This window comes from Pholis gunnellus (genome assembly GCF_910591455.1).
Source record: "Pholis gunnellus genome assembly, chromosome: 8".
Taxonomy (NCBI): Eukaryota; Metazoa; Chordata; class Actinopteri; order Perciformes; family Pholidae; genus Pholis; species Pholis gunnellus.
In genome coordinates, this window is record NC_136534.1 from 7,388,385 (window position 1) to 7,414,467 (window position 26,083).

Here is a 26,083-nt window from a genome sequence, read left to right on the forward strand (position 1 = left end):
TTTCCCCGGAGCAAAGATGGCGGAATACGACCTCACCACCAAAATTGCTCACTTTTTAGACCGTCATCTCGTTTTTCCTCTGCTGGAGTTCCTGTCGGTCAAAGAGGTATGAAATATATAAACACGTAAACATTTCGTTACATTTTTTCGTTGTTTCAAAAAGCTATATACGGCTTTATAACCGTTTTAAAAGCTGTGTGCGTGTTGAGGAGTTGGTCACATTTTCTGTAGCTGTGTAAAGTAAACGCATTCAACCAGAGTGGAGCCGGATATATAGCTCATTGCCTTCAAAATAAAAGCGAAACATACGTCAACTTTGACAAAGGGAACGGGAAACTGTTGTGGAGAACAGAACAAAATATATAGCAGAACAGCGTGTCAGCGATTAGATCAACACATGCAGAGAAAATACAATTTGATATTTCGGAATAATAAAGATATGTTATGTTACACACCGTATTACCACACATTACTTGATTTTTACTTTGAAAATATAGTACCGGAAGTTATACTTTAATTTCGATTTTCTTTACAATGGTTGAGCCAGCCACGCGCTGTTTCAGAATCAGACGATTGTTGGAGAGCGCCTTATCCCTAAACTCGTATCAGTAGCTGGGTTGAAACCAGTCTATGGTTGTAACGTTACACAGTTGTTCTGTGGTGCCTTTCATAGACTGCAGGTCAGCCCAGATGCCGCCCAGTAGCTTATATACTGTGGAATGAACCAGTCATACCCGGGCTAGCACAGGCTATGCTAACCCTTGGAAGCTAAAAAAAGGTTCCTTTGCAATGATAACATAACATAACGGGACACATATTTAGATTACCGTTGTGACGTATTGCTCAACAGCTGGAAGATATGTACCGTTATCAACTATGTTAACAACTATGAGCAGACACCCGCCGTGTTCACTTAAAGTAACGTTGTGGCCTAGCTAACCTTTAACGTGTGGTTGAATTGCTAAGCTAATAACAAGCTACCCGTTAGCCAGTATGCCATTCTGTCTCGACTTTCCTGCAGCGGTGGGTAATGCTAATGAAAATACAAAATTAACGTTAAAAGTACAATAACTCCTATTATAATTGCTCAAGTAAAATTTTAAAATGACCATTTTACATGAAATTACTCAAAGCACAAGTCTGTGCCCAAACAGCATTAATGGTTTAATATTGTTTAGCGTGTACGGGCCAAAGATATGGACATGTAGCCAATTAAACCACTTTGTTTAATTATGAAGGGCCCTGCAATCCAACTTAAAACGTATTTTAAAAGCTGCTCAACACTGCACACACTGACCTCAATTCTTGTGGTCTTTCTGACTTGATTTTATTGACAAACATTAATTGTTGATGTGCTATTTGTGTGTAGCGTTGTATTGGGTCTTTTCCTTTTACTGTGTTATTGTCTTGTCCTTGTTAGACCTGCCAACGGACTGCAGATGCAAATTAGCTTAAGCTACAATCTGGTACAGTGCATCGAATGGTGACATTTATGTTTTAACTACATGGTCCCTTTTTAAATAAAAAAATAAAAATAGGATTCACCTTCTCCAATAGCACAGGCGAACAATACAATGGGATTAATCCTAAAGCATCTATGAACGCCTTTACAACGTAAAGACTTGATGTGGCAATAATTCAGGAGCAGCCCATTGCTGAAAGAAGTAGGGTTACGCTACATCGCCACCCAATCCAGTGAGCACGCTAGAGGACTTACTGCCGATTAAATTGTCCCCTTCATGAAAAAGGGTCTACTTCCCTCTGGTGACGTTGCCTATTGTGGAATTTACCTGATTGGTCCCTGGTTCTCTGCTCGCTCTTTCAAACAGGAAACAACATGGCGGCCTGCTCATACAATTTGTCATCAATCCACCAAAATCGTCTCAACGAGAGGATTCTGTTAATCTATCAGAAACAATACAACATGGCCACATTACATTAGTACATTAGAGTCATTTAGCAGACGCTTTTATCCAAAGCGACTTACAATTCAATATCTATCTATACACTGTACATACAGCTACGGGAGTAATTTGGGGTTAAGTGTCTTGCTCAAGGACACGTTGACATGTGACTAGCAGAGCCGGGGATCAAACCGTCGATCCTCTGGTTGAAGGACGGCCCTGCTTTCCACTCAGCCACGGTCACCGGCGTGCAGTCACAGGATTTGAGTTACATTTGTAGAACAAGCAAACCTTTAAACTGATCCGATTGAATCCGATTTTCTCAATTCTTGCAATTGCCTAGCTCATAACAATATCTTCTTATCATAATATCTGTCACAAGCGCATGTCTCTTAGTACCACGAGGAAGACCTGTTAAAGTTCTCCTGCATAACTGCACCCCCGCAGCTTGGACGGCAGCCCATTTTAGGTCATGATGCAAAAAAATGCACCGTAGATAACCGACTAGTTGTAACAAAGGCATAAATGGAAAATTTAGTGAAGATAAAAGAAAATGACTGTTGGTGGCCACTGTCTTCTATCTTGCCATAGTTGATTTCATATCTCTAACCATATATATCACTATATATATATATATATATTTATTTTGTATATGACGATATAGCATGTTTCTGGTAATTCAATAAATAAATAGTTTATATGTAATTACCACTTGGGTTTTCAAAATTCTTGACAAATGAAACGTGACTATTTTCTCTTATTTCTTTAGTGCAAAATAATCATATTTTCTGAGAAATTTGACTTAGTATGTGCGCATCATCGATATAGACGTTGTAATTGTGTATCATTTCTTTATGTGATTTCATCACGATATGATTCCATTGAAAGACGATAAATGATCGCGTTTAATTAGGCTTACTCTCCACCGCTGCTTGTCTGGGGGGGTTCTCTGTAACTTCATCAGAAGTCCAAAAACACCAGACTCACCTCTGTCTTCCATCCTTGTCTCTGTGTCTTAGATCTACAATGAGCAGGAGCTGCTTCATGGAAAGCTGGACCTCCTCAGTGAGACTAACATGGTGGACTTCGCCATGGACGTCTACAGAAGCCTTTATTTAGACAAGGAAATTCCCCAGAGTAAGTGATGACGCCTGGTGGGTACACGCTCCTCATCCCCATCACTAAAAAAAAAGAAGAAAAAAACCAAGGGCGATGTTAATGTTGCTTTATAGAAATCATAAAGGGGTACTGCACTACACCACAGCACTCTATTCCGAATTGATTTCGCAGTAAACTTTGATAGTGTTCTCAGTGCTCGGGGTAGCAGGCCGTGTACATGTCGGTTTATGGTGCTGCTGGAGCTCATGACTGTCTTCATCCGCTCTGTGTCAGCTCTCAGGGAGAAGAGGACGGAGGTCGTGGCCCAGCTGAAGCAGCTGCAGTCCGAGACGGAGCCCATTGTGAAAATGTTCGAGGACCCAGAGACAACGAGGCAGATGCAGTCCACCAGGTAAAGCCCGTTTCCTTTGCTAAATAGAGAGTAGTAGCATTTCTCTGTTTAATCGTCATCCTAAAATAGATTTTTTTTAAATGAAAGGCATGATGAGCCTCAGTGAGGTCGTGAAGTTTATTCCCGGTCTTGCTCGCCGTGATTCTGTGATCAGTAAAACGGGTTATTTGAAACGGCAGACAGCACAGCAGCATCGAGGCAGGATTCTGTGGAGTCCATGCAACTGCCCGCTTTGAATGAAAAATGCATTCAGCCTTACAGCAAATGCAGACGTAAAAAGTAACGGACGCAAGATGTTGCGGTTAACTTTATTAAGACTGTTTTGTCGTACGCCGTGATTAAAATAGTTTGGTCACATTCAGTCTTCATCCTCTCCTTTTTGTTTCTTGGCGGGAGTGTGTACAGTTAATCAAAAGCATTTTCCATTTCCCTCTCTTTAGTTTATACCGTTTAGTTATATTGTTTCAGTCGGGCTGTGGACATTTGTTTATTTAAGACGCGGCTTTGTAGGAACTGTTATGTGAGATTGGAAGCCCGATAATGGCAACATTGACTTAGCACATGTCTGTGCTATCGTTAGGTTGCTGTCAGGACGAAGTACGGAGGAAATCGTCCTTTTTTTTTTTGGATGAGGGCTCACATGTCTGTCTTCAGTTATGCATTACTTTTTTTCTTCAAACCATTGGGTTCGTAAAACAATAGGAAACTCATCTGGGGTCAATGAAGAATTCTCTCTCGAGCCAACGGACATGCAAAAAGTTTTACTCCATCATTATGACCCAAATTACGCTCCATGCAGTTGCTTGTTTTTAACATTATTTCTGCATTAGAGGATCATCCAGTGCTGGAAACCAGGAACGGTTTAATATTTGAATCCCAAATGCCCTGTCCTTTGGGGTTTACACGCACAGATCCACAAAGCATTTTAATGGGTAGTAGAACCTAATGGTCTAAGTACTTTTATTGAACAGTTAGCTAATAGGCCTACATGCCTTACTAGGCTTTATTTGGACAACTGCTGAAGCCAGAAACCGAGCCCAGCTATTATAATAAATCATGTTAGTACCATATCTATAAACAATCTGTCATTATAAGACACACTCCGTGGATTAGGATCACCATTAGGGTGAACTGTGATGCATGTTCTCATTTGTTTGGACTTGTTATAGCAGCGAGAAACACTTTTGGTGGTTTTTGAGTCGACACGCTGCCGATGGCTCCTTGACTTTTTTTGGCGCTGAAGATGGCGGCAATGCCGTGCTGACTTTTCCACCAACAGTTGCCACTTGTCGGACAGCTCGGCAGCTGACTCTCATCTAAATGTCATAACAAGTGCAACGCACAATATTCAATATTTTGTATCCGCGTCAACACGTCCTGGGCTGAAGCCGTGAAGAATTCTGCCTAAATGAGCTTCACGTAACACGCAGTCACACTGTAGAAGTGAGCGTACTCTGGAAGCACACAAATGTTTAAATGTGGTGTCCACATAAATGGCAATATTTTAGGTTACGGGCGATACGATGAGAATTCACTTTCCTCACCAGACATAATTTGTTAGATATGGCTTGGATGGATTCGTAGGAGTCAAACCCAATGTAATAAACAGCCGATCGCACAGTTTTAAGAGTGGTCTTCATTCACGTTCGGCTGTTGACCAGAAGTGGAAAAATGTACCTGAACGGGACTCGGAACACCAGGATGTCGGCCAAACGGCGACTCAAGTTAAATGGCCTCTAACTACAGGAACTGTCTCTCTTTTTTCTTCTTTTGCAGAGATGGACGAATGCTCTTTGACTACTTGGCAGAAAAGCATAACGTAAGTTGGCCCGTTCTGCTGACATCTCACTTCTCCGCTGCATTTCCCATGGCTCTTGTGTGAACCCACGGTTGTTTTAGGGGGCGAAGTGGGAGGGGCGGGCCGAGCAGGGAACAGCAGAACTACTTCCCAAAAACCCGTAACTCATTTTCGGGGTTTGTATGGCTTGCACAAATCCTGCCGACATTTGCATTCTGCGGTGACGTGTTAAGAATAAACGCTCGCGGACTCGTGGACGGAGCCGCAAGAATGCCGGAGGTTCTATATTTACCGGGACGTTTGGCTCCTCGCCCTCCCTCTCCGTCGGTCCCCTCCCACTCCGGTGTCCCGCTGACCCGCTCGCTGTCCTCAGGGCCCCTCAGCACGCTGTGGGAAAGGAGCACCCACGGCCCGTCACAGTTCTACTGGATCTCAGTGGATGGCCTGACGTCAGTGCACTGCTGCGAGATGCTGGAAGGACGGTTAAATATAGGAAGACAAGCAGGCTTGATAGGATAGCCCTATATATAAATATAATCTCTGATTTAGTTCACATGACCACTTCTTGGCAGATTTGTCACAAAAGTGAAATATTATCTCGCAGCTCATGGCAGAATACCACCGATATGCTTTCTATTCATTTAGCAGCGGTGTGCCACCAAATGATGTCCAAATAAATATGCAATAAAAAAAATTAGATGTGCAATTTAGTTAATATATTTCGATGCAGCCCAGATGTTTGAGATGTAATATTTGATGACTCGCCCTTACCCTGAAACACCCAATATATGTGACACAGAACGGGGGATTTCCTTAGGCGCCACAGCTGCCTGACATTACAGAGCGAGCACAATGTCTGATTTCATAATATGTGTTGTTTTGACTCGGTCCGGCAACGATTCACATTTTCCCCGTTTGTGATATTGATATTCTCTTCGTCTTCCCTTTTTGAAGTTCCGTCAGGAGTACTTGGACACGCTGTACAGATATGCCAAGTTCCAGTACGAGTGCGGGAACTACTCCGGAGCTGCAGAATACCTCTACTTCTTCCGCGTCTTGGTAAGTTTTTTTGTTTCTTTTTTTTGTTTCTTTTCAGCGTCATTGACAACAGTTACGGTTTATTAGTGATGTTTGCATGATCACTGCACGCCTTACATCACTTAACAGAGTGTCTGGACTATTTTACGGTCCCCATTCATAAACTGGCTTCAGGCATCTCTGACATATTAAAATTGAACATCACATTATGTTTGCCAGATTGCTTTAATTCCTAATAAGGCCAACGCTCACATAGGAGAGGAAATGAACACTTAGCAGTAATTGAATATGAAAAGCTGATGTCACTGCCTGTTCAATTCACCGCACGTCTTTTGTACTGGGGGGGGGGGGCTGCTGCTGCTGCTGCTCTACGACTAGAGTAGGATGTTTTACGGAGGCCAAGTGATCAGTTGTGGACCGGACTGCATAATCTGTCTGTAGTCTGCTTCAGCAGACAGCTTATTGATTTGAGTGCTGTGGCCAGAGAGTCCCTAGTCACGACTTCTTGAGCTTACGGTGGGCTTACGTTATGCGAGGCATCTTGAGTTAGCAGGGAGGGCTGCGTACGTGTGACGTCTTTTCATTAGGCTGTGATTTCAAATCATACAATCCAAAGGTGGATAAATGTTTATACAAAAATCAAATAATGCCACAGTATGTTACGCAAAAGACGATAATTATAGTTCACAGAGAGTACTGGCAGTATTCTCATCGGTGCACATGCACATTCCCTACTTCCTCTATAAACAAAGACTCGTTGCCTGGGTTCTGGCACTCTCCCTTTGCCCTCAGAAATGAGGGAACGATGAACTAGGCAGTGGATGGACTCAGTGCACCACCTACCCGTGGCCTTGGCGCTGATCTGCTGTTGAGTAGATCCCATGGCACATTAACAGTGAAGGAGGGCTGTCAAAATGACCACATAATGTTGTCCAGAGAAACACAACAGGGGTCAAGCTTGTGTATTATCAAATGCAAGTCACTGTGGGTCTCGAGGGAGTAAGCTGGAGGAAACACCAAGTGGAGGTTGTGTTGCGCCTGTAATAATACTCATTTTTATGATTTAAAAAAAACCCCCCCCCCCCCCCCCTTACCAATGGAACCAGGAATTGTGGCGAGAAATCCGGCACCTGGACTTTCCACTCATTGACTATCTCAGCCATAGAGTTCTCTACTGTGAAATGACCAAGTGGTGTGAACTATACAGCAGCTCTGAGGTCTGCATCCAAGGTGATTACATCATTAACTATGCAAGCAGCTGCGCCTGGCTGGCGGCAGTTGTTGCCTTCACCGAAGCTTCCTTCAAGGTCACATGTCGGGCATCCTCAGCCGGGTAGCTCCCCCTTGTTGACTTAGATTATTGTTCCAGTTGTAATAACACCACATTTCCAGTAGAAATTCAGCTCTCTTTTGACTCCTTCGATGTTATCTCTCATCAAGTGTTTGTAAATCCAACCCAACTGAACGTCCCATAATGACCAGTGGAACCGGCCCGCGTAGCCAGTGGTTTCCACGTGTCACTCACTTGTCGTCCTGCTTTTGTTTGTCTTTGGTTTGCCATTTAGCTTTGCGGTAAACCAGGGACTCGTGCCAAAACCAGCCCCTGAAAGAATGGGCAAGAATAAGATCAACATTTTGTCTATTCATTACAGCGAAAGACATTCAGACCATCTTTTTGTTCCTCTCCTAATTGGCATTTGATACTGCACCGCGTCGCCCCTTGTCTTTTGGGATGTCAGTGACTCTGGCTAGTCGTGCACACGTCACTATGTTGGAAAGACTTGGCAGTGGCTCCGAGCGATGATGAACCCGCATCGCTACAAACAACCCTCTTAACCCGAAGCAGTCGGGCACTTCATTTGATGGGTTTTTCTACTGATCTGCTCAAATCTATAGAAGGACGAGTAACATCTGAGACAAGATGACGGGTAATTCACCCGAGGTTTCCACTTCCACTCCCGACCGAAAAAAGAAAGCATTAAGAGAGGTCTTCAAAAGCTTGCAACGGATATGTCCCACTGTTCCAACAACAGTTGTTTATGGCTTTGCAACTCAGTCTAAATAAACCAAAATTGCTCTAATTGAGGTATGTTGTTCGAAGTCCAGCACTGATGATTGTTTTTTTTTGTTTTACCCCTAAATTGTTATACCCCTCATTTTGAGTTCCAAGCAGATCAGGCTCTGAAACTAGATATCTGTTGCTTACTCTTGACAATGCGAGAGGCTTTTCAGACGTGGAAAAGGTAGAAATGGATTTCATTAGTGTGAGTCTGTATACCGCTCCCCCCCCTCACCTCCCCTCTTTTCTGTGTTTTTTGGACCTCCCATCCTCACAGGCCCCTTGTCCGTCTCTCCCTCCCCCGCATGGGAGAGGTGAGGCTCCATAAAGTCATTTAACGTGGGAAACCCAGTCAATTAAACGAAGGAAGCCAGCCTTGCAAAATCCATGCCTCAGGTCCAGTTACAGCGTGGCCTAGCCCGAAAAGAGCAACTTATTCATATCATCACTTAATGCAGGGATTGAATGTTAAGAATAAAGATTAAGTATCCCGACGGATCCCCAGCACAGTCCATTTATTGTTGCTGGTCAGTCAGCGAAAATGTGCCCGTTTCACAAACCAATGGAAACTTAAGGTAACTGCTGGAAAAACCCAGGTACTGAAACTTTTCTAGCGTGGCCACTAGTGAAAGCCAGACTGTGTGTGTGTGTGTGTGTGTGTGTGTGTGTGTGTGTGTTGTGTGTGTGTGCGTGCGTGTGTGTGTGTGTGAGTGTGTAGAAAGTTGCCATAATGACCTGAAGGTCAGCCAAACGTAGCAGGCAGGGACTTCCAGGAGAGGGAAAAAAAATAACAAACAAAACACAACAGATGAGACGCTGACCTTTCTACTGGCAGTGGAGCAATGTTTTTTTTTTTTACTCTCGCTGTTACAATGCTGATCTTTCTTGGGACTTCCACACTTTAAAAAAAAAAAAATCATTTATAATGGACCCTAGTTGTGGTGTGTGATCAAAGAACGTCTGTTGTACCGGATAGATTGGCACAGGGGAGGATACGACAGGAGACTTTCTAAATGTTACCATGTCATTATAGCAGCTCGTTGAAATGTTATCACAGATTAACTGGTATTTGCCAAGTTTAAAAAAAAAGAAATCCGAATAATCTTCAGCAATTTGTGGGGTTCCTGCGGAAGCCTGCTCTTTTTTTAGTGTTTCCTCTGCTTGCACGTCTGTCGTGTCTCACAGTCCACTTCAGCGGCTGTCCGACGGCGGACGGGGGTGTGTGGTTAGGATCTCGGTTTCTCCGGCCGCTCAGCAGACACCCACCCTGACTTCCTGCTTGACTCATGTCACTGCGTCTGGTGTTTGGTGTTTGGTGTTATCGTGAACCACCACGGCGCAGAGTTTCCTATGAGCCCTGGGGTGTAGTCCAGTGTCCTACTACAGAGTGATTGCCTCGCTGAGGTTCAGAGGCATTCTCAACCTGTGCTTCATTACCTGACTCTTTTTTTTGTTTTTGTTTTTAGTCTGTTCTGGAAATCAGAAACAGTAGCCTGCGAAAACATTTTTGTGAGTGCTTATCCTCACAAAGATGTGTCTTGTTAGCATCAGTTCATATTTCAGCCTAATTACCTCGTGATAACGACGGAGTTGTCCAGAGTTACTGAGGGAAAAGGGGTGGGGGGGGGGATTACTGCAATTATCATTCTCAAGACTAAAGTGGAGTAAAACAAAATGTTTAAAAAAAGCAAATCTCACATTTAATGTATAGTCATGCTAGCACAGGATATTTATTTGCGATTCTTATTCCTTAGGTTTTCAGTCTCATCACTAAAGCTGCCGTTAGTTATATTAATCATCAATGGATCAATTGAATATTCTTTCTTTCATAAGAAAAACAAAATATAAATTGAACAAAGCCCGTCACAACTTACCAGATCTCAAAATGGTTTCTTGAGATTTTCTAAGAAACTGAACATAAACTTAAGATTCTTTACTTCGTCTCCATCTGTCCTCGTAGAGTAGACTATAAAGCAACACAACGCGCCCTTGGGCAGAGAGGTAGTTTTTCTTTTAATCCTAGCTTGTACAGCCTGTATAATTGTTTCACCCACCAGCAGTAGTAACTAAAACATTATCATAAGGAACATGTTCTGGCTGTGTGTGCCCCACCCGTCTAATTGCTTGTTATTCTTTCAGGTTGGTGGTCGCTCATTTTTCATTTAATTGAAGTTCATTTGGGATTTTTCAGGTGTGGAATGTAGATGGACCCATATTTTAGTTTTATATTTTTTGTTGGTGATATAAATAGAAAGTGCTTGCTGTAAATAAGGCCCTCTAATAACCTACGATGCAGGTATTGATTCCAAGTCTGTCATTGCTGATTGGCCGTTAGTTTTGAGGACCTTCAGCATATCTCTATCAAGTAAACTGCACTGCAACCAACATGCTTTAGTTCTAGCAAACTCTTCAGACAGCGTAATGACACACATGCTCCAAATAGGCCTTTCACTTAATGTGGTAATCTAGCAATCAAACTCTGGTCAACTGCAATGCAGTGGTTGTAGTATCTAAAAGTGCAGAAAATTTGGTTTCATTTAAAGCTAAACAGCCTTTCATGATCCATGTCGCTTTTTTTGTCAAGTTTCATTCCTCGAGGATGACATCATTTAATCCATTCATCCAGTACAAATAAGAGAAGAGGCCACTAAAGCCTGGCAAGTAGTGGCCCAGTCTCGCTGTGTATGAAAGCTGCTGTTTTGCATGTTGTAGCGGTGTGCGCGTCAGGTTTTTAACAGGTCATTGTGTCTCTTCCCAAGGTCCCGGCTACAGACAGGAATGCCCTGAACTCTCTGTGGGGCAAACTGGCCTCCGAGATCCTGATGCAGAACTGGGAGGCTGCCATGGAGGACCTCACCCGCCTCAGGGAGACTATCGATAACAACGTAAATGCCCCACTTCTCTGAATTTGATACCACATTTCGATTCCCTTACATGGACTCTCATATTGACGTTTCACTTTCAGTCGAGCTCTGCTGTGGCATCTTAGTCCTCACCCACACACACACACTCACACACACACACACACACTCGTTTGACTACTTAAGAACTTGGATTCGAGTATGAAGTGGTTGTATGCTTGATGATTATTGTTACCCGTCATCTTCTTCACCTTGCCTGTATTTCTGTCTTTGTCCAGACGGTCACCTCCCCTCTCCAGGCTCTCCAGCAGAGGACATGGCTCATTCACTGGTCTCTCTTTGTCTTCTTCAACCACCCCAAGGGCAGAGACAACATCATTGAGCTCTTTCTGTACCAGCCACAGTAAGTAGCATTATTTAGTTTCTTGCTTTAACCCCTGCTTTTACGTCCAGGAAGTTGCGAAATGTTGACAAGAATACCCGGAAGTAGTTGCAAAGATAAGATCCATCTCCACAAAACAAGGGCAACAGGAAGGCCAAAGTTCTGTAGCTTGGGTGAACCTTGTGTCTGTCGGCCCATTAAGGCCCAATGAAATGCAAACCAGTTTGAATTAAAAAGTACGCAGAATAATCACTGGTGTAAGCCGTTTTAAATAGCCGAGCTATGAAAGTGGTATTGTAGCTTAAAGGTAATTCTGGAGCCAAATAGGATTTTGAGAAAAGGTAATTGAAGGTGATTCTATAACATTAACTTGACTTGGAGAAAACCATTTGCTTCAATAACACATTTTTGGGTGGTGGGCTTCTTCATGAACCCCGCTGGTATTTTTAAAGTGCTTTCAGAAGTGTGTGTTTTCGTGTGGTCTGTTTACTCTCCAAGTCGAGAACGAGGCCATGTGCATCGCAGATCGGAAACTTTATACACTGCGTTAAAATTTGCACACCGCCTATTTTGATGTCGTTGCCCCCTCCCCCCCCCCCCCCCCGTTCTGATTGCAGGCTTGCATAATTGTGCAGATGATTGGCCGCCACAGACAGTATGACAGGCGACCACAACACAGCACACTCAAATGTCTGGTTCCCCGGATTTTACTTGGTTTTTAATTTTATTGTGGACGATTAAGGAGGCCTGCCCAATAATTACTCCTGAAAAGCTCACCCAGCCATCTGTGTGGACAAACTGAGGTAGTTTTGTGTGCTTTGCAGTTTCACAGTGGAGAAACCTCATGTTTTCCTCGCTGAGGCTTGGCTCTTGTTTTCCCATCTTCTGACGGTCAGTACTTCCTTTGGCTGAAGTCTGTGACCAGCGGCTGGCCTTCGGCTCCACATTTGACCTCCCTCACCCCTGCAGTCAGCAGATGTTGGTCCAAAGCCGTGTTTGTACTATTGACGGACCGCACCGACTTCAGGGGGAAACAATGCTCAGTAACCAAGTATGATACAGGTGCAAACTGGGCAAACGCCACCGCCGTGATACATCACGAGTCACTCGATTGTCTATGTCACTCGTTCCAATTGCTCCACATGAGTTTCTGTTCCAGACGAGCCGTGAAACGGGACCCCGTTACCGTGTCCCTCTTCTGTGTTCTCCCACAGTCCCCCTTGAACAGAGCAAATTTGAACTCGTACTTGATTTCTTGGCTGCATGCCTCAGTAGCATCCTCAGCAAAACAGAGCAGCGACGCTTGTTGCCTCCAAACTAAAGGAAAGAAGAAAAAAAAAGTCCCCCGAGTGGGGTGAATGCCCCCCCACCCCAGATATGGTACGGTGACTCATGCAAGATTGCTTGCTATTGGAGCCCCCCCCCCCCCACCTCCTCGGAGAGTGAGTAGGTGTAAGTTAATCAGGAACACAGTGCGGAGCGTTGCGGTCTTCCACGGGAGTCGAGCAACTACAAACGGTGGGAGAGCCCTCCTCAAACCAGAATGGCCGCTGCTGTTTTTAGACTCGACATCACTACTGCCACAGGTCCCCTGTCCCTTTAATTGTTCCAGCTAATTAAACTGTTCTCTGAACACCATGTGTTCCTCTGGCTTTAGCTATTGAAGACCCGAGGGGGCCCACTCCACTTCCTCTTTTCAGATAGAATTTTGGTCAATTTGGGGTTGAGTGGAGGGTGAAGTTCAAAGATAGACATTTAGAAACCAATAAGGAGTTTTGGTTATACAGTTAATGGTCGATTGATTGCCATCTTGACAAGGAAAGGTGTGTGTGTGTGTGTGTGTGTGTGTGTGTGTGTGTGTGTGTGTGTGTGTGTGTGTGTGTGTGTGTGTGTGTGCGCACGCGCGCGCAGACCTTGCGCGTTGTTTTTACAGAACCCTGTCTCCAGAGTTGGTGTGGGATTAGAATCAGCCTGTAACAGCGTCCTGTCTCTTATGTTCAGCCCTCAGCCAGTTGACCTGTGGTTGAAACATCAGTCCCTGACGGATCGGGTTTCGGCTACTGGGCAGGTCCCTGCTCACTGATCTATATCTTCTCGCCAGGGTTTCCTTTTCCACCTCCCTCTCATAGGACACTAATGAAAGAGATGGCTTAATGCTGGGTCCCACGTCCAGGAGCGAGGGTCCTGTTAGGACATTTATCTGTTTTAGCCGCAAAGGCCTCTCCTCTGTTCTAAATGCCAGGAGCCCGATGGGCAGCCAAAATGTTTTATTATGTGTCCTTGTAAAGATCATGTCTTTGCTTACATCAGTCTGATGAACGATCATCTTTATCCTTCCTCATTCCAGATACCTCAATGCTATCCAGACGATGTGCCCACACATCTTGCGTTACCTGACCACAGCGATCATTACGAACAAGGACGTCCGCAAGCGTCGGCAGGTCCTGAAGGATTTGGTGAAGGTCATTCAGCAGGTACCACACTTTCTTTGTATTCAAAGCCTCTGTATTTACAAAGTGCACACAGTTATCAGCTCAATGCTCATCGGCCACACCGGCTTTGGAGGATGAGTAACTGAATGTAACCCAATAGCTCCGCTAACGCTTCCTTTTAAGCTCAGGGAGTGGATGTGGGTTCAGGTCCAAGCTGGGAAAGCCTTGAACTCGTTACTCCTGGTGAATGTGTACTCTAGCGACGCCTTCTCCACCCAATGACAGTAGCTACTGCAGAGATCTGAGCGGTGGGTCGTTGGTCATAATCACTAAAACGTGTGCCCAGTGCTCTCTACTCTGCGACCTCGGGTCATTTTGGGTCTCTGACTCGAAGCGTGACTTGGACCGCCTCAGAGTTCACAATGTGCTTTCACTCAAGCCCTAGAAAAGTGTTGTTTATTTAACTATTGTGCCCTGCAGGTTGTTATTTTGACTACATAGTCATTATTGTCACCGTCTTGAAACAACCTAGGATTTATGATTTTTTTTTATGATTATTGATTTCTACTTGATAGCAAAAAGAAACGGGTACATTTTATGGTGTTTATGTCTGCTTTGTTCTATTCATGGTAATATAGCTTCATTAAGCTTCATACTAAAGCAGCTATGATTCATAATCGCATTGTGTGTGTCTGCCTGCTGATTGATTTGATTTTATCCTAATTTCTTTTCCAGGAATCTTACACCTACAAAGATCCAATCACAGAGTTTGTGGAGTGCCTGTACGTGAACTTTGACTTCGACAGCGCTCAGAAGAAACTCAGGGAGTGTGAGTCGGTGAGTAACCGCTTCAGGAACGCTCGCCAAAATTAATTTCGACCCTTTTGTTCCCAAAGTAGCAGTTGGGTCTTTCTTCGTTTATTGTGCCTCTCCGTGACTAAACGGAGGTCTTCTGAGGACCTCCGATGTGCAGGTCACACTCCTGAACTTTTCGCACAGCGTGGCAGTAAACATCGTTAGTAATCACATGATCTCCGTCTGACCTTCTCCCCGATCACTCAGTGTTTCTATCTGCTGCACTTCTGCGTGGGTCTGGTTCAGACAGAGCAGTGATAGAGAGGTCCTCTTTGACACTGCATGACTCAGGCTGCAGTCACATTTTACTATGGCCTGTAATTGACCCATCAGGCTGGTAGTTAACAGTAAAAGCTTTATAAGCAGAAGTCTCTGCGGAGGCGTGCAGACACTCGTTTTAAGAGGGAGATCTGTCATAGCCCGGCCATTTGGAGCATTTATTTCAATTTCGGTTTGTAATGGCTGCATGTAAGTAGTAGTTCTTGATGCGGGAATAGAATGAGTAAACTATAAAAGTCCTCTTTGTGTGTTTGCTACTAAGCCGAACACTGGGTGATCAATGTGATTTGATAAGTTACTGTGACCTCAAGTGAGGAAGTAGAATTTTATTACATTTTTTCTTTAACGTTCAGAGCATTAATATAGCAGCAAACCACTACTCTCTGAATAAAGACGTAGTGAAGCAACGTCTAGCGCCCGCCCTCCAGTTCCCCCTTCAGGTAAACATTGTTAGCTCTGTTAGCAATGTCCCCATTGTTTGAACTGTTAGCGCTGTTAGCACCATTAGCTATGAGCCGCTGGCTCGCCTTCTCCATGTTGAGAGCCAATAGAAATGCTCCCAATTTCGGATTTTGCACCTTTATTAAAAAAGAAGCAGTGCTGATATACTGTATTCTCTGTAGAGAGAGCATCCATTGGCTACTTTGTAATACTTTGCTTTAGAAACAAGCAGCCCTTATAGTACATGTGTTAAGAAGAGGAATGCCTGTGCAACATTATGATAAATGATGTGCCGCATTGATGGCAATCGTCCAGCAGACCCCGTTATGAGGAGCTGGTCAGATTCTGTGGGACACGTCCAGGGAACAGTAACCAGTTTAGAGAGAGAGCAGGTGTCCTAACTGGTGTTGTCCTGTATGTGTATTTTGGTAACTTGATCACGTAGTTCATTCTCTGCGTACACGCTGTAATTTGGTTTCCCCTACGGACTCGATAATTTGGACCTGCAGAGGAATAAGAGGCAAAAGTCTGGCTTATTTGGCCCCTTTTTCATCTTCTGCCTCTTGACGATAAGCCCCGAAAATGAAAAACATCTGGCCCGATCAAATGGCTCCTTCCCAGGAGTAAATATGTATAAATCATGTCAGCGGTTTACTGGCGGTTCCGTTTCGTGTTAGCTTATTTTAAGCTAATACAAAGAGTCATCAACTTCCTAGTTTGACTATTTAACAAATGAAAAAGTTGTAATCAAACTCACTGGGGATGATTTGTTTTTTCTTAGCTGTACCCTCAAAAAAAATTGTTCAAAGCACGTTTTAAGAGAAAAATGAGATTTTCAACACTATTAGAGTTGTATCCTATTTCAGCTAAGACATGACACACGCCCTTGTTCAACACTTTTTAGGAACTCGGTCTTGACCTCGCCTCACAGGGTTCTGTTTGCAGAGACTCTACTGTGGTTTAAACAGTTGCTCAAAAACAAACTAGCTCTCAGGTCAGAGCCCAAGTTATTGCAGGTGCCTTTTAACGCCGGCCTGCTCGTCGGCCTTATCAGAGCATGTCCAGTAGGCACAAAAGCCCTCTATTGACCTCCATTCAGTTCACAGGCAGGTCTAGCGAGGTGGGTGGTTCCAAAAAAAATGTTAAACAGCACCTTTAATGCATTACCTGTGATGGTCTGCAAACATTTTTCCCCCAAATGGCCTTGTTTGAAGTCAGCAATGCAGTGTTTTTTTCTCTCTGCAGAAATTCACACGCAAGCCTTTAAAACGTGCATTGTGTCAGAGTTGAAGGGAGGTTTCACAGACTGGAGGGGTTGAGGTAAACGGATACCCCATTGGGATGGGCTCTCGTCTTGATGAGCATTTGTAATGCATCAATTTTGAGCCATTGAGAAGAGTGGCAGCCATCTATTTACTGATTGCTGTAATAGCCAGATATGGGTATTGTTTTCAGCTCTCCTGTCTTTGCTTCAGTGTTCCCTGTATAATGGTTTGAGCCGAGTGCTTTTAAAATGGGTTTAGCTTGGTTTAAATTGTCCTCCTCGGACTGTACAGTTTTCTTTCTTTTTTTTTCTTTCTTTCCCACTCCACCCCAATCTGGAATCACTGTCAGATGTTAGACGCTTGCACGTCAAAGAATGAAAAGTATAGGTCTACCTATAGTCAGGCCCTCAGATTGGGCATAAAAGGGCTCTTCAAGCCCCTTCTCAGAATTTGCTGAAGCTTCGTGGTCTGAATCCCAGATGACAGTAATTGGGGCACTTAACTGTTCAAAGTTTATCAGCCTTAGATAAGCGCTGTCGTAGCTGAAACGTGCGTTGCCCGATAGCGCCATGCAGTTGGGATTCATTCAAGCGCAGCTCTGCGCAGATAGCAGCTTTTTCTGAGCTTAAGCAAACAAAGAGCGGGCAAATCTTGGGAGAACTTCTTTTAAAGATGGAGGCTTGCGATGTGAAACGGCGCTCAACGGAGAGTCGGAATGCGGCAAAGCAGTGAGAAATGGGAGCGTTTCTCACACACACACACACACACACACACAGCGGTACCTCTGGGGCCACAGCCGGGTCACGAGCAGTTACAGTAGAGGAATTGGCCATATGCGGCGGTGTCAAAGTGTCCAAAGCGAGGCCGTAACAAGCCACAGGTGATGCAGCGCGCAGACGGCTGAGGAGACTTGCTCTCATCTGTGAGTTTATTTGGACTGGTGGTTGCTACGGTTGTTGGCCGACTGTAGCCGAGGCATTCGGTGATCCTGCACAGTGGAGTTGACTCTACCAGCAGACCAGATGACTGGTGATAAGTCACAGGCAGTGGGGTCACCTCTGTGGTAGGCTCCGCTCTTCCTCTACCGTCCCGTGAGGCGGTTGAATTTGAAATGTTTGTTTTTGGTTTGAAGCACCTTGCGGGGCCCGGGACTACTGCCTTGCACAGGGAACTCAATGAAACCTTTTTGATAACGTAAATGTAGCCGGAATGGTCCTCCCCTCACTGTTTACTCCAAACCTTTTGTATAAAATGTATTGGATTTGGTTTTGGTTAATAGATTATTTTTCTTGAATTGAATCAGACATGAATGCCCGGAACAGACTGATTGAAACAAGTAATGCTACACTCATGACTCTCCATTGCTGTTCAATGTAAAAGTAGTGTAAGAAAAGCTCTGTCTTATTTAACTGTTTGGCCTGACTCAAACCTTACACAGCTGTAAGACAGACCTGGAGGGCAGACCTATAAACAGCATTGTATTCACACGACGCTCTCTGTCTCTCTAGGTTCTTGTGAACGACTTCTTCCTGGTCGCCTGCCTGGAGGACTTCATTGAGAATGCCCGCCTCTTCATCTTTGAGACCTTCTGCCGAATTCATCAGTGCATTAGCATCAAGTGAGTCCCACAACACTTCTGCTTCTAGGAGACACGACACTCGCCGCGTTGCAGCGCACAGACATACATCCCTTTAAGACTAACAGGAAGTCCTACGTGCTATCACTAGCCTTTGTGAGCACTCTGTAAACAGGAAGTAAGAGCACGGGGCTTTGTGATAAGTGGAATTTCTCCTTACAGATAAGTGTTTATTGCCCCCTTCCTACACATGCAGCCAATGCTGACCCCCCACACATCTTGAGGATTAGGTATTGTGAGGTTTAACTGCTTCCAGGTCTCCACAGGTTGCTCTGCGCACTCAACTTTTAAGACCACCTGTCCGAGGCCAGTTCCCGGAGCGTTTTCTCCCAGGGAGAGGTCAGGGTTTAGGCGGCTTTAGACGTTCCCAGCTGCTGCGACGGGCAGGAATCTTTCAGCTCATTTTCTTTGGGTAAACGGGGGTCAGCGGGTTCTGCCGGTCTCTATTGATTCCTAGTTCAAAATCTAATTTAGTTGCATCCAAATATAATTGACCTTGGATACTTCCCCAAAACCAAGAAATTTAGTTGATGCTAATTATAGTGAGCATAAAAAAATATTATAGTAATTGTCCGCCATTACCAGAGATTATGGGATTTGGCAGTTTCTTTACATCAATTTTAGTGACAAAGATAACGACTCTGCCATTAATACCCATCTTCATAACGGTGGATGTCTAACCTCTGACACCAGGTAATGCACATCACATATTTACCGCCGCTCTCAGACGCTACAGTCACAGTGAATGTGGAAGATTCCAAGGAAGCTCTGCGTTTCAAATACGGTCCACAAACGTGTTCCTCGGCAAGAGGCAGCGAATTACTTCTGTTGACACGTAGATGATGGCGCTGACTGTTGCATAGAGCCGCCGAGGTCTGTAGTCAAGGTTGAACCGTGGAACATGATCGGGCCCTGTCGAAATCTCCAGTTGCAGATTGTCTGGAATTGATTAGGAGTCCGGGTTCTTTTTGGCAGACTTACTGCAATGGGATCCATTTACTTGTTAAGGACCACAAAGGTTAGTAGTAACGCTGAAAGAGGAAGTCGAACGGTGATTTTTCTACTTTTCGCCTTTTTTTTTTTCCTTTCTTATGCTTTTGTTTTTAAAGCAGGAACAACAATCTAGGGTCATATTCGGGGATCTCTGTTTTTATTTTCGGTGGCATTATGACGATGGACAGAGCGCTGTCTATTTCTGAAAGACACCCAAATTCCAGGTCATTAGTCCTCTACCCAGAAGCCCTCTGCACCCAAGCGTGGACTCAAATGAATTTGATAGCTGTTTCTTAATGAGGACATTTTTACAGCCGCTGGCCGTGATGGTTTCACAGATATTAAGCTCGCCTTTTAACCACAGCTTGGGACACAAAAGTAGACCAGAAGTTGGCGTAATTGAGTTATTTTATGCAATAAAGGCTTCTGTAGAATGTACTGTAGGCAGTAGAACCGTGAGTCCGCATGCACTTGTAATTGCACACACACACACGCACACACACACACACACACACGCGCATCCTTTTGTCTAGACTTCTCAGTGTCCCGAGTGTGTGTTTCCAATTTGTCTTTGTTTTCCTTGTTTGATTTACAGGGTTTATTTCCTCAGTCCTCCACTGAACGTCTCAGTGGCGAGACCCTGCGTTGACCCCAAATGCACACTCGTCCTTTGACATTTGGAGTAAACGCTGTAGACACATGATCATTTGGGCAGTGTCTTTTTTCTTCCGTTTCCGCCGTCATCACCAGATTGCATTTGTACACAACAGCCCACTGGTAGTTGGAAGCAGTGTCTCGTGTATTTGGATGCAACACTGAGGATCTTTCCACCTCACAATTGAGTCATTAAAAGGACCACACGATCATTTCCCCGAAAAATCAATTTTAACCCCAAGTCGAAAGGCGAGGTTTCTCCGAACAACACTATCATATGTTAGCGTTTAACAACGCATTCATTTTAGGCCAGCCGTGTGAAGGAGGCTCTTCTTTTGAGAAAGATCCCCCCATCGTCCTCCAACGGAGTTAGACCCCAAAGCCCGACCCCTCTCTTTAAGTGTGAGGTTGAGACCCAAAGGACCCCCCCCCCCCCCCCCCCCCCCCCCCCACTAGCCTGAAGTCGAAAGCTCAGGAGCCAGAGTGAGTAAGGGGTCGAAATGAAAGTGATCCCGTCTCCCCCGACGAATGGGATCATGGTTGTGTAAAATAAAACCGGTCGTGGAGGCTGTCTGCTTGGCTTAAGGGCCAAAGGATGTCAATATTATGGGTTGTATGAGTCTGACCCGTTCCCTGCTGCCTCTCACATCTCCCTCCTCTCCTCTCTTTCTTCTCTCCCCCCTTCACCCCGAGGTTTGAGTCGGTGGAGCTGCCATACACCTCTCAGAGAGACAATGAGATAAAGTGACCCTGCTCTGATATACAAATGTCCTTCCTGGGCGGAAAACATTGCCAGACTTTCTTTTATAAATTGAATTAGAGGGCTTTCGGCTGGTACGGGCCGAGGACCTGGGCCTTTTTTTTGGGGGGGTGGGTGGGTGGGGCACCCTTGTGTTCCTGTGTTATGCAGCACGGATCACGTTCAGAGGGGTCAGGGGTTAGCTCAACTCCCCCGGCGAGGAAACCAGATCGTGTTTGTTTTGATCGTCGTATCTGACCTGGACTTGACTGACATGCGCCCCCACTTTACTGAATTGCCAAACAAAACACCCAGCACCCCTGCGCAGCAATCACTTAATCACACGGGTAAAAAGGGTACCAATAACAAATTTCATTCAAATTTGCCTGGGATTACTCAATTGTTTTTGTAGTTTTACTGTTGAAAAGCAAGATACAGGTTTGGACATAACAACACAAACCTGTATGTATAAATAATATATATATATATAACATCCTATATTCGTGAGGCTTGTAGTCGCCAGTATTTGTTGACTGTGTCCGGCAGGCATTGATTCAGCTCGATAGTGATTTTTTGGTATTTTAAGCTTTTGGTTGCATCATGTTGCATTATATTATAATCTAAATGAGACCAACTCAAATCAAAATCTTTGATTGTCTGAGCCGTCAGAATGAGCTATGACCATCGGTACATGTGCCGTTTACTCTCCATTAGCAACCTTCAGGCCTGCAGACTCAAATCCGTGATGTCCATGGTGTGTTTCTGTGATCACAGGCATGTGTTATCCATCACCACCTAAACGCGCCGTCATGAGACAGCTGACACTTTTCCAAACTTGTTAGGCTCCCAATAATGATCCGTAGGAGCAATTTGGTTGTCAAGCATCATTCTCTGCAGGTTCTGAGGACCCGGCGTGTAATCGGTTGTCCAGCAGAGCTGTGTGAGTAGTTTGTCGGCGTGAGTGACGGGTTGATCAGTCTCTCTGTATCCGCTTTCCCTCCTCCGGGCTGCTGGGACGCACACGAATCAACTCGCAGCCGGTGCTTTTCTATCTCGTCGTCCACATCCTCCATCACTCCGCCGCAGTGAGAGTGTTGAGAGAAATGCGCTGTCACTGGGCGACCAAACCCTGTTTGGCTCATTATGCCGAGGGAACGCTTTTATTTGTTGTTTATGCTTTTAATGCCTCACCCAGACACTGACGTCATCTCCTCCCCCTTCTGTATGTGGCTTTGCCACCATTTCGCCAACAGCCATGGGTTAGAAAGTGGTTGTCTTGGTGAGCCTTGAGGTAAGAAAGACATTATCACAAATCCCAAGGATTACTTTCCACCAAAAGAATGTCTTAAATAAGTCTGACTCTGAGAGCGACAGTTGGAATCATTATTTCTGGTAGTGGGGATCTGAGTTTGTGGGGCCGTGGTGTGGACGGGCCGATCGTTGCTTACTCACCGAGCGGGTCTCACAAAGTGTGATGAATGGACCAGGAAGTGATAATTACTAGAGTAAACTGTTTTATTATAGGCCTTATTACTCTGATACACAATGACAAATTTTGTGCTGTGTGTGTGTGTGTGTGTGTGTGTGTGTGTGTGTGTGTGTGTGTGTGTGTGTGTGTGTGTGTGTGTGTGTGTGTGTGTGTGTGTGTGTGTGTGTGTGTGTGTGTGTGTGTGTGTGATAGGGGTTTTTTTTCAGTGGAGGGAGGGGTCTCCTGCTTTTTGAGATGAGAGGTATGGTTGCTGTAGTAATTGTGGGCAGTACACAGAGATTTGCAGTAGCATTTATTGGGGCCCTTATATGAAATGCGGTAGGCGTGGAGGGTGGTGGGGGTCAGACAGGAGGAAGGAGGGCAGGAAACGTAGGGGGGGGGGGGGGGTGGGGGTCTAGATGGGGGTATCGAGAGGGGGTCTAGTTATTTTGAAAGCCACCAGGGAAGCCAGCTGCACTGGGGAACGCTCTCGATCAAAGACTGCCAGCCCCCCCCCCCCCTCCCTCCACTGTGACACATCCACGTCTCGCTGTATCAAAGAGCTGTGAGGGGACAGTCGCTGTGGGACCAGTGTGTCACGACGAGTGTCAGCAGCCAGGTGGGGAGAGAAGAAAATAAAAGGATAAGTAACCGCAGTGGCTCGCAGCATGGGGTCGTCCCAGCACGTCTAATTGAGTTACTCTTACAAGTCTGTAAATCAAGCCTCCATTAGTAGACGGCCATTAGAAGTGTTTTCGGGATGGCTTTTGTGTCGTACACTTTTCTTGCCTGAACACAATGTGTCGGCCATTTATTAACACTGTCGAATGAAAAATAATGACGAGTCACTTTGCACATAATGTGCAACATCCATCATGATGTAGTGCAGTGCTTGCCTGAGAGTTATGTGGCGTTATGACATATTTCCTATATGCATCAGCACCTTCAGACAGCAGCCTGGGGTAAATGAAGTCGCTGTTTGCAAAGGAGGGATCTCTAACAGCAGAGATTTGAAGAAAACGTATTATTTTACTCGGCTGTAGTAATTTCACTTTATTTATATTATGAAATGGCATTTTATTTTTGTTGACATTTGCCTTTTGAACAAGAACCGCTAGCAGCTCTGTGAGGCTCGACTCGGGCACAGCAACTTGCCAACATTGCCATCCGTAGCGCTGTGCTGCTAGCGTGGCTAAAACAGATTAGACAATTTGGTGGAATCTGTAATGTAAGGTGTTAATGCAGGGTCGGTGCAAACTTTAGGTTTAGATGTGCTAAATTAGTATACCACAAGTGTAAAGCACCAGTGATGCTGGTGAATTTCATTATCCTTCAAAAGATCATTCTGAGGGGATAATTCCTTAATTCTATGAGGTCCTCGTATGGTACCAGTCGGCCCTTAGTCAGGGTCAACATCATTAGGTATTCTCTTCATTTTCGGGACAATCTGCCCTGAGACGGGCCTTCCTTCCTTCCCTTTCTGTTCTCTGTTGCCTTACGGCCGGGTTAGAGCTTTAACTCTCTCTTTCCCCAACAGCATGCTGGCGGACAAACTGAACATGACCCCCGAGGACGCCGAGAGATGGATCGTCAATCTTATCCGCAATGCCCGGCTGGATGCAAAGATAGACTCCAAACTGGTGAGACCTTCCGTCTTCTTCCTCAATCGGTCGCCTCGCCACTTAACTAATTAATCAAAGCTTTTAAGCAGCCCTTTGCAAATGGGGTGGTGGTGGTACATCCAGCCCTTTTTAGATGCTCTTCTTGTGTGACTTGAGAGGGATAAGGAGACATTTTGTAATTGAAAGGTGCGCCATAAAGACACTGTAACCATGCTATCTCACCCTTGTTGGGTCCCCTATTGTGAGGCTCCGAACCTGCATGTTTTGCCATAGACATCACAACGGTTCTCTGTAATCAGCAAATCATAGCCCAGTCCTTCAGAATGACATAGAATTATCTAGATGTGCCTACAGTAGATGTGAATGGGACCTTAGCGGCCTCTGGTTGGCGTTTGTGGCGTGGTGTGTCTGCAAGAGCGAATGTGATTGGCTTATCGGCTGCTCAATCTGTTGTCCGTTTTTCTCCGTGTTTCCAGGGCCATGTGGTCATGGGGAACAACGCCATATCGCCTTACCAGCAGGTGATTGAGAAGACCAAGAGCCTCTCGTTCCGCAGCCAAATGTTGGCCATGAACATTGAGAAAAAGCAGGCCCAGAGCACCAAGACCGAGGCGAGTAAAGCACACACTGTACAAACCAAATGCACACAAACCACCATTCCCAGCTCGTCGCCCGTCCCGTAGCCGGTCAGATTGCTTGAAAGGTCAACATGAAACTCAGGGGGGGCAGTTCAAAGTGCCTCAAAAGTTCAGCTCAAAAGAACAAGGCTGAAGAATGTTGATGAGCAACCATCAACAAAAGCTCTCTTTACACGAAAATAAGCCAGTAAGAGCAAGTTTAACAGATCCAACGCTTTCATCCCTCCATTGCCCTTCAAAGGCCTAATGACAAGGTAGATTCCAAACAACCATAAAATGATGCCTGAGCTCTGTGACTCAGCCCAGCAATGTAAATAAGGTGGACCCTCGCACTAGCTTTTGGTGAACATCACTTAGAGCCTGGAGTTCCCTGCACTTAGGACCTGTTGCAGATGTCTGGCTCGGGGTTCCGTCAGCCCATTTAAGTGTGTTTTTTGATGTTGACCGTGTGCGCCTTTTAGTGGTATGTAGACTTTTCAAGCACTACAACTACATAGAATGTCACAATTACGCACATAACTCCGAGCTGGAGCTGCGAGCTGTCGCTTCACACGACTCCCCTCCCCGAAAGACGCGCACCCTCGTCAAATCGGATCGATGGGAACCGGCACCAAGGCCACGGAGTTGCGACAGACATGTTAAAATGTTGGCCGTCTTTTGATGTGCTCAATTACCCTCCTCCCTATTGTTTGCATATCTGCGGCAGGAGTGCTGCCATAACCTTGTCCTGTTTAAAAAAAAAAAAAGGGGGGGCAAAAGGGCCCCCCCCCCCACCCTCATTAAAGACATTTTGTAATTAGACAAAAGAGACTGCAAACAACTCGTAGAGCGCCGTTACATCCTGCTGTCCTCAAGGCTACAAATCACTTGCATATAGTGAGCGTTTACTGCCTACCATCTGGGACGGCGGCTTCGGGTCCCTGTCAGCCCCTCACAGCACGTCGTCAGCACTTAACTGCTTGCATATGTACGGAACTTTTTCACATTTCCCACAGCGAGATTTGGTTGTGATCGGCCTCAAGTGATCTACAAATGGTCTAATTTTTCTTTTTTTTCTTTTTCTTTGCAGACACCAAACTGGGCCGGTACTGAAACTGGATTTTAGCCACATAGTGAAGACGGATCCATCCCACTCATTGAGTTGCATCTTTTTATTCCACACTTGTATCTCAAAGAGCACAGTGCTGTTGTTTTTTTTTGCACTTTGTCATCACCAGTTCAATAAAAGTGACCAACGAAAACCGGTTTCACCCATGACTACCTTATTTCTGGACAGCATAAGCGGCGGTTGAGGTTTGAGTGGTCAGACCTTTTTGTCTGTGTCGGTAATACCCGATGAAGTTTTAATGCGCGCATTGAGTCACCGAGGGGGGGCGGCTCATGTGTGCGCAGTAATGATGAATGGCTGTTTAGTCTGTTGGTTTTATGGTGTTTTCAGTGGTCCGCTTCACCGTGGCAGGCAGTCAGCTGGAGGGGGGGGGCAAACGGAGGTGATGTGCAGAGAGACCG

The 26,083-nt window shown here is 45.2% G+C and overlaps 1 protein-coding gene across 1 annotated transcript; it reads left to right on the forward strand.

Annotated features, from left to right (window-relative positions):
- eif3ea (eukaryotic translation initiation factor 3, subunit E, a) lies at window positions 1-25,809 on the forward strand. Its single transcript, XM_079165042.1, has 13 exons — window positions 1-106; window positions 2,924-3,041; window positions 3,297-3,414; window positions 5,191-5,233; window positions 6,167-6,271; window positions 11,069-11,194; window positions 11,449-11,573; window positions 13,900-14,026; window positions 14,720-14,821; window positions 18,333-18,442; window positions 23,852-23,954; window positions 24,413-24,547; window positions 25,644-25,809. The coding sequence occupies exons 1-13, from the start codon at window positions 17-19 to the stop codon at window positions 25,677-25,679; spliced, it is 1,338 nt and encodes a 445-aa protein (XP_079021168.1). The 5' UTR covers window positions 1-16; the 3' UTR covers window positions 25,680-25,809.
- The last annotated feature ends 274 nt before the right edge of the window (window positions 25,810-26,083 follow it).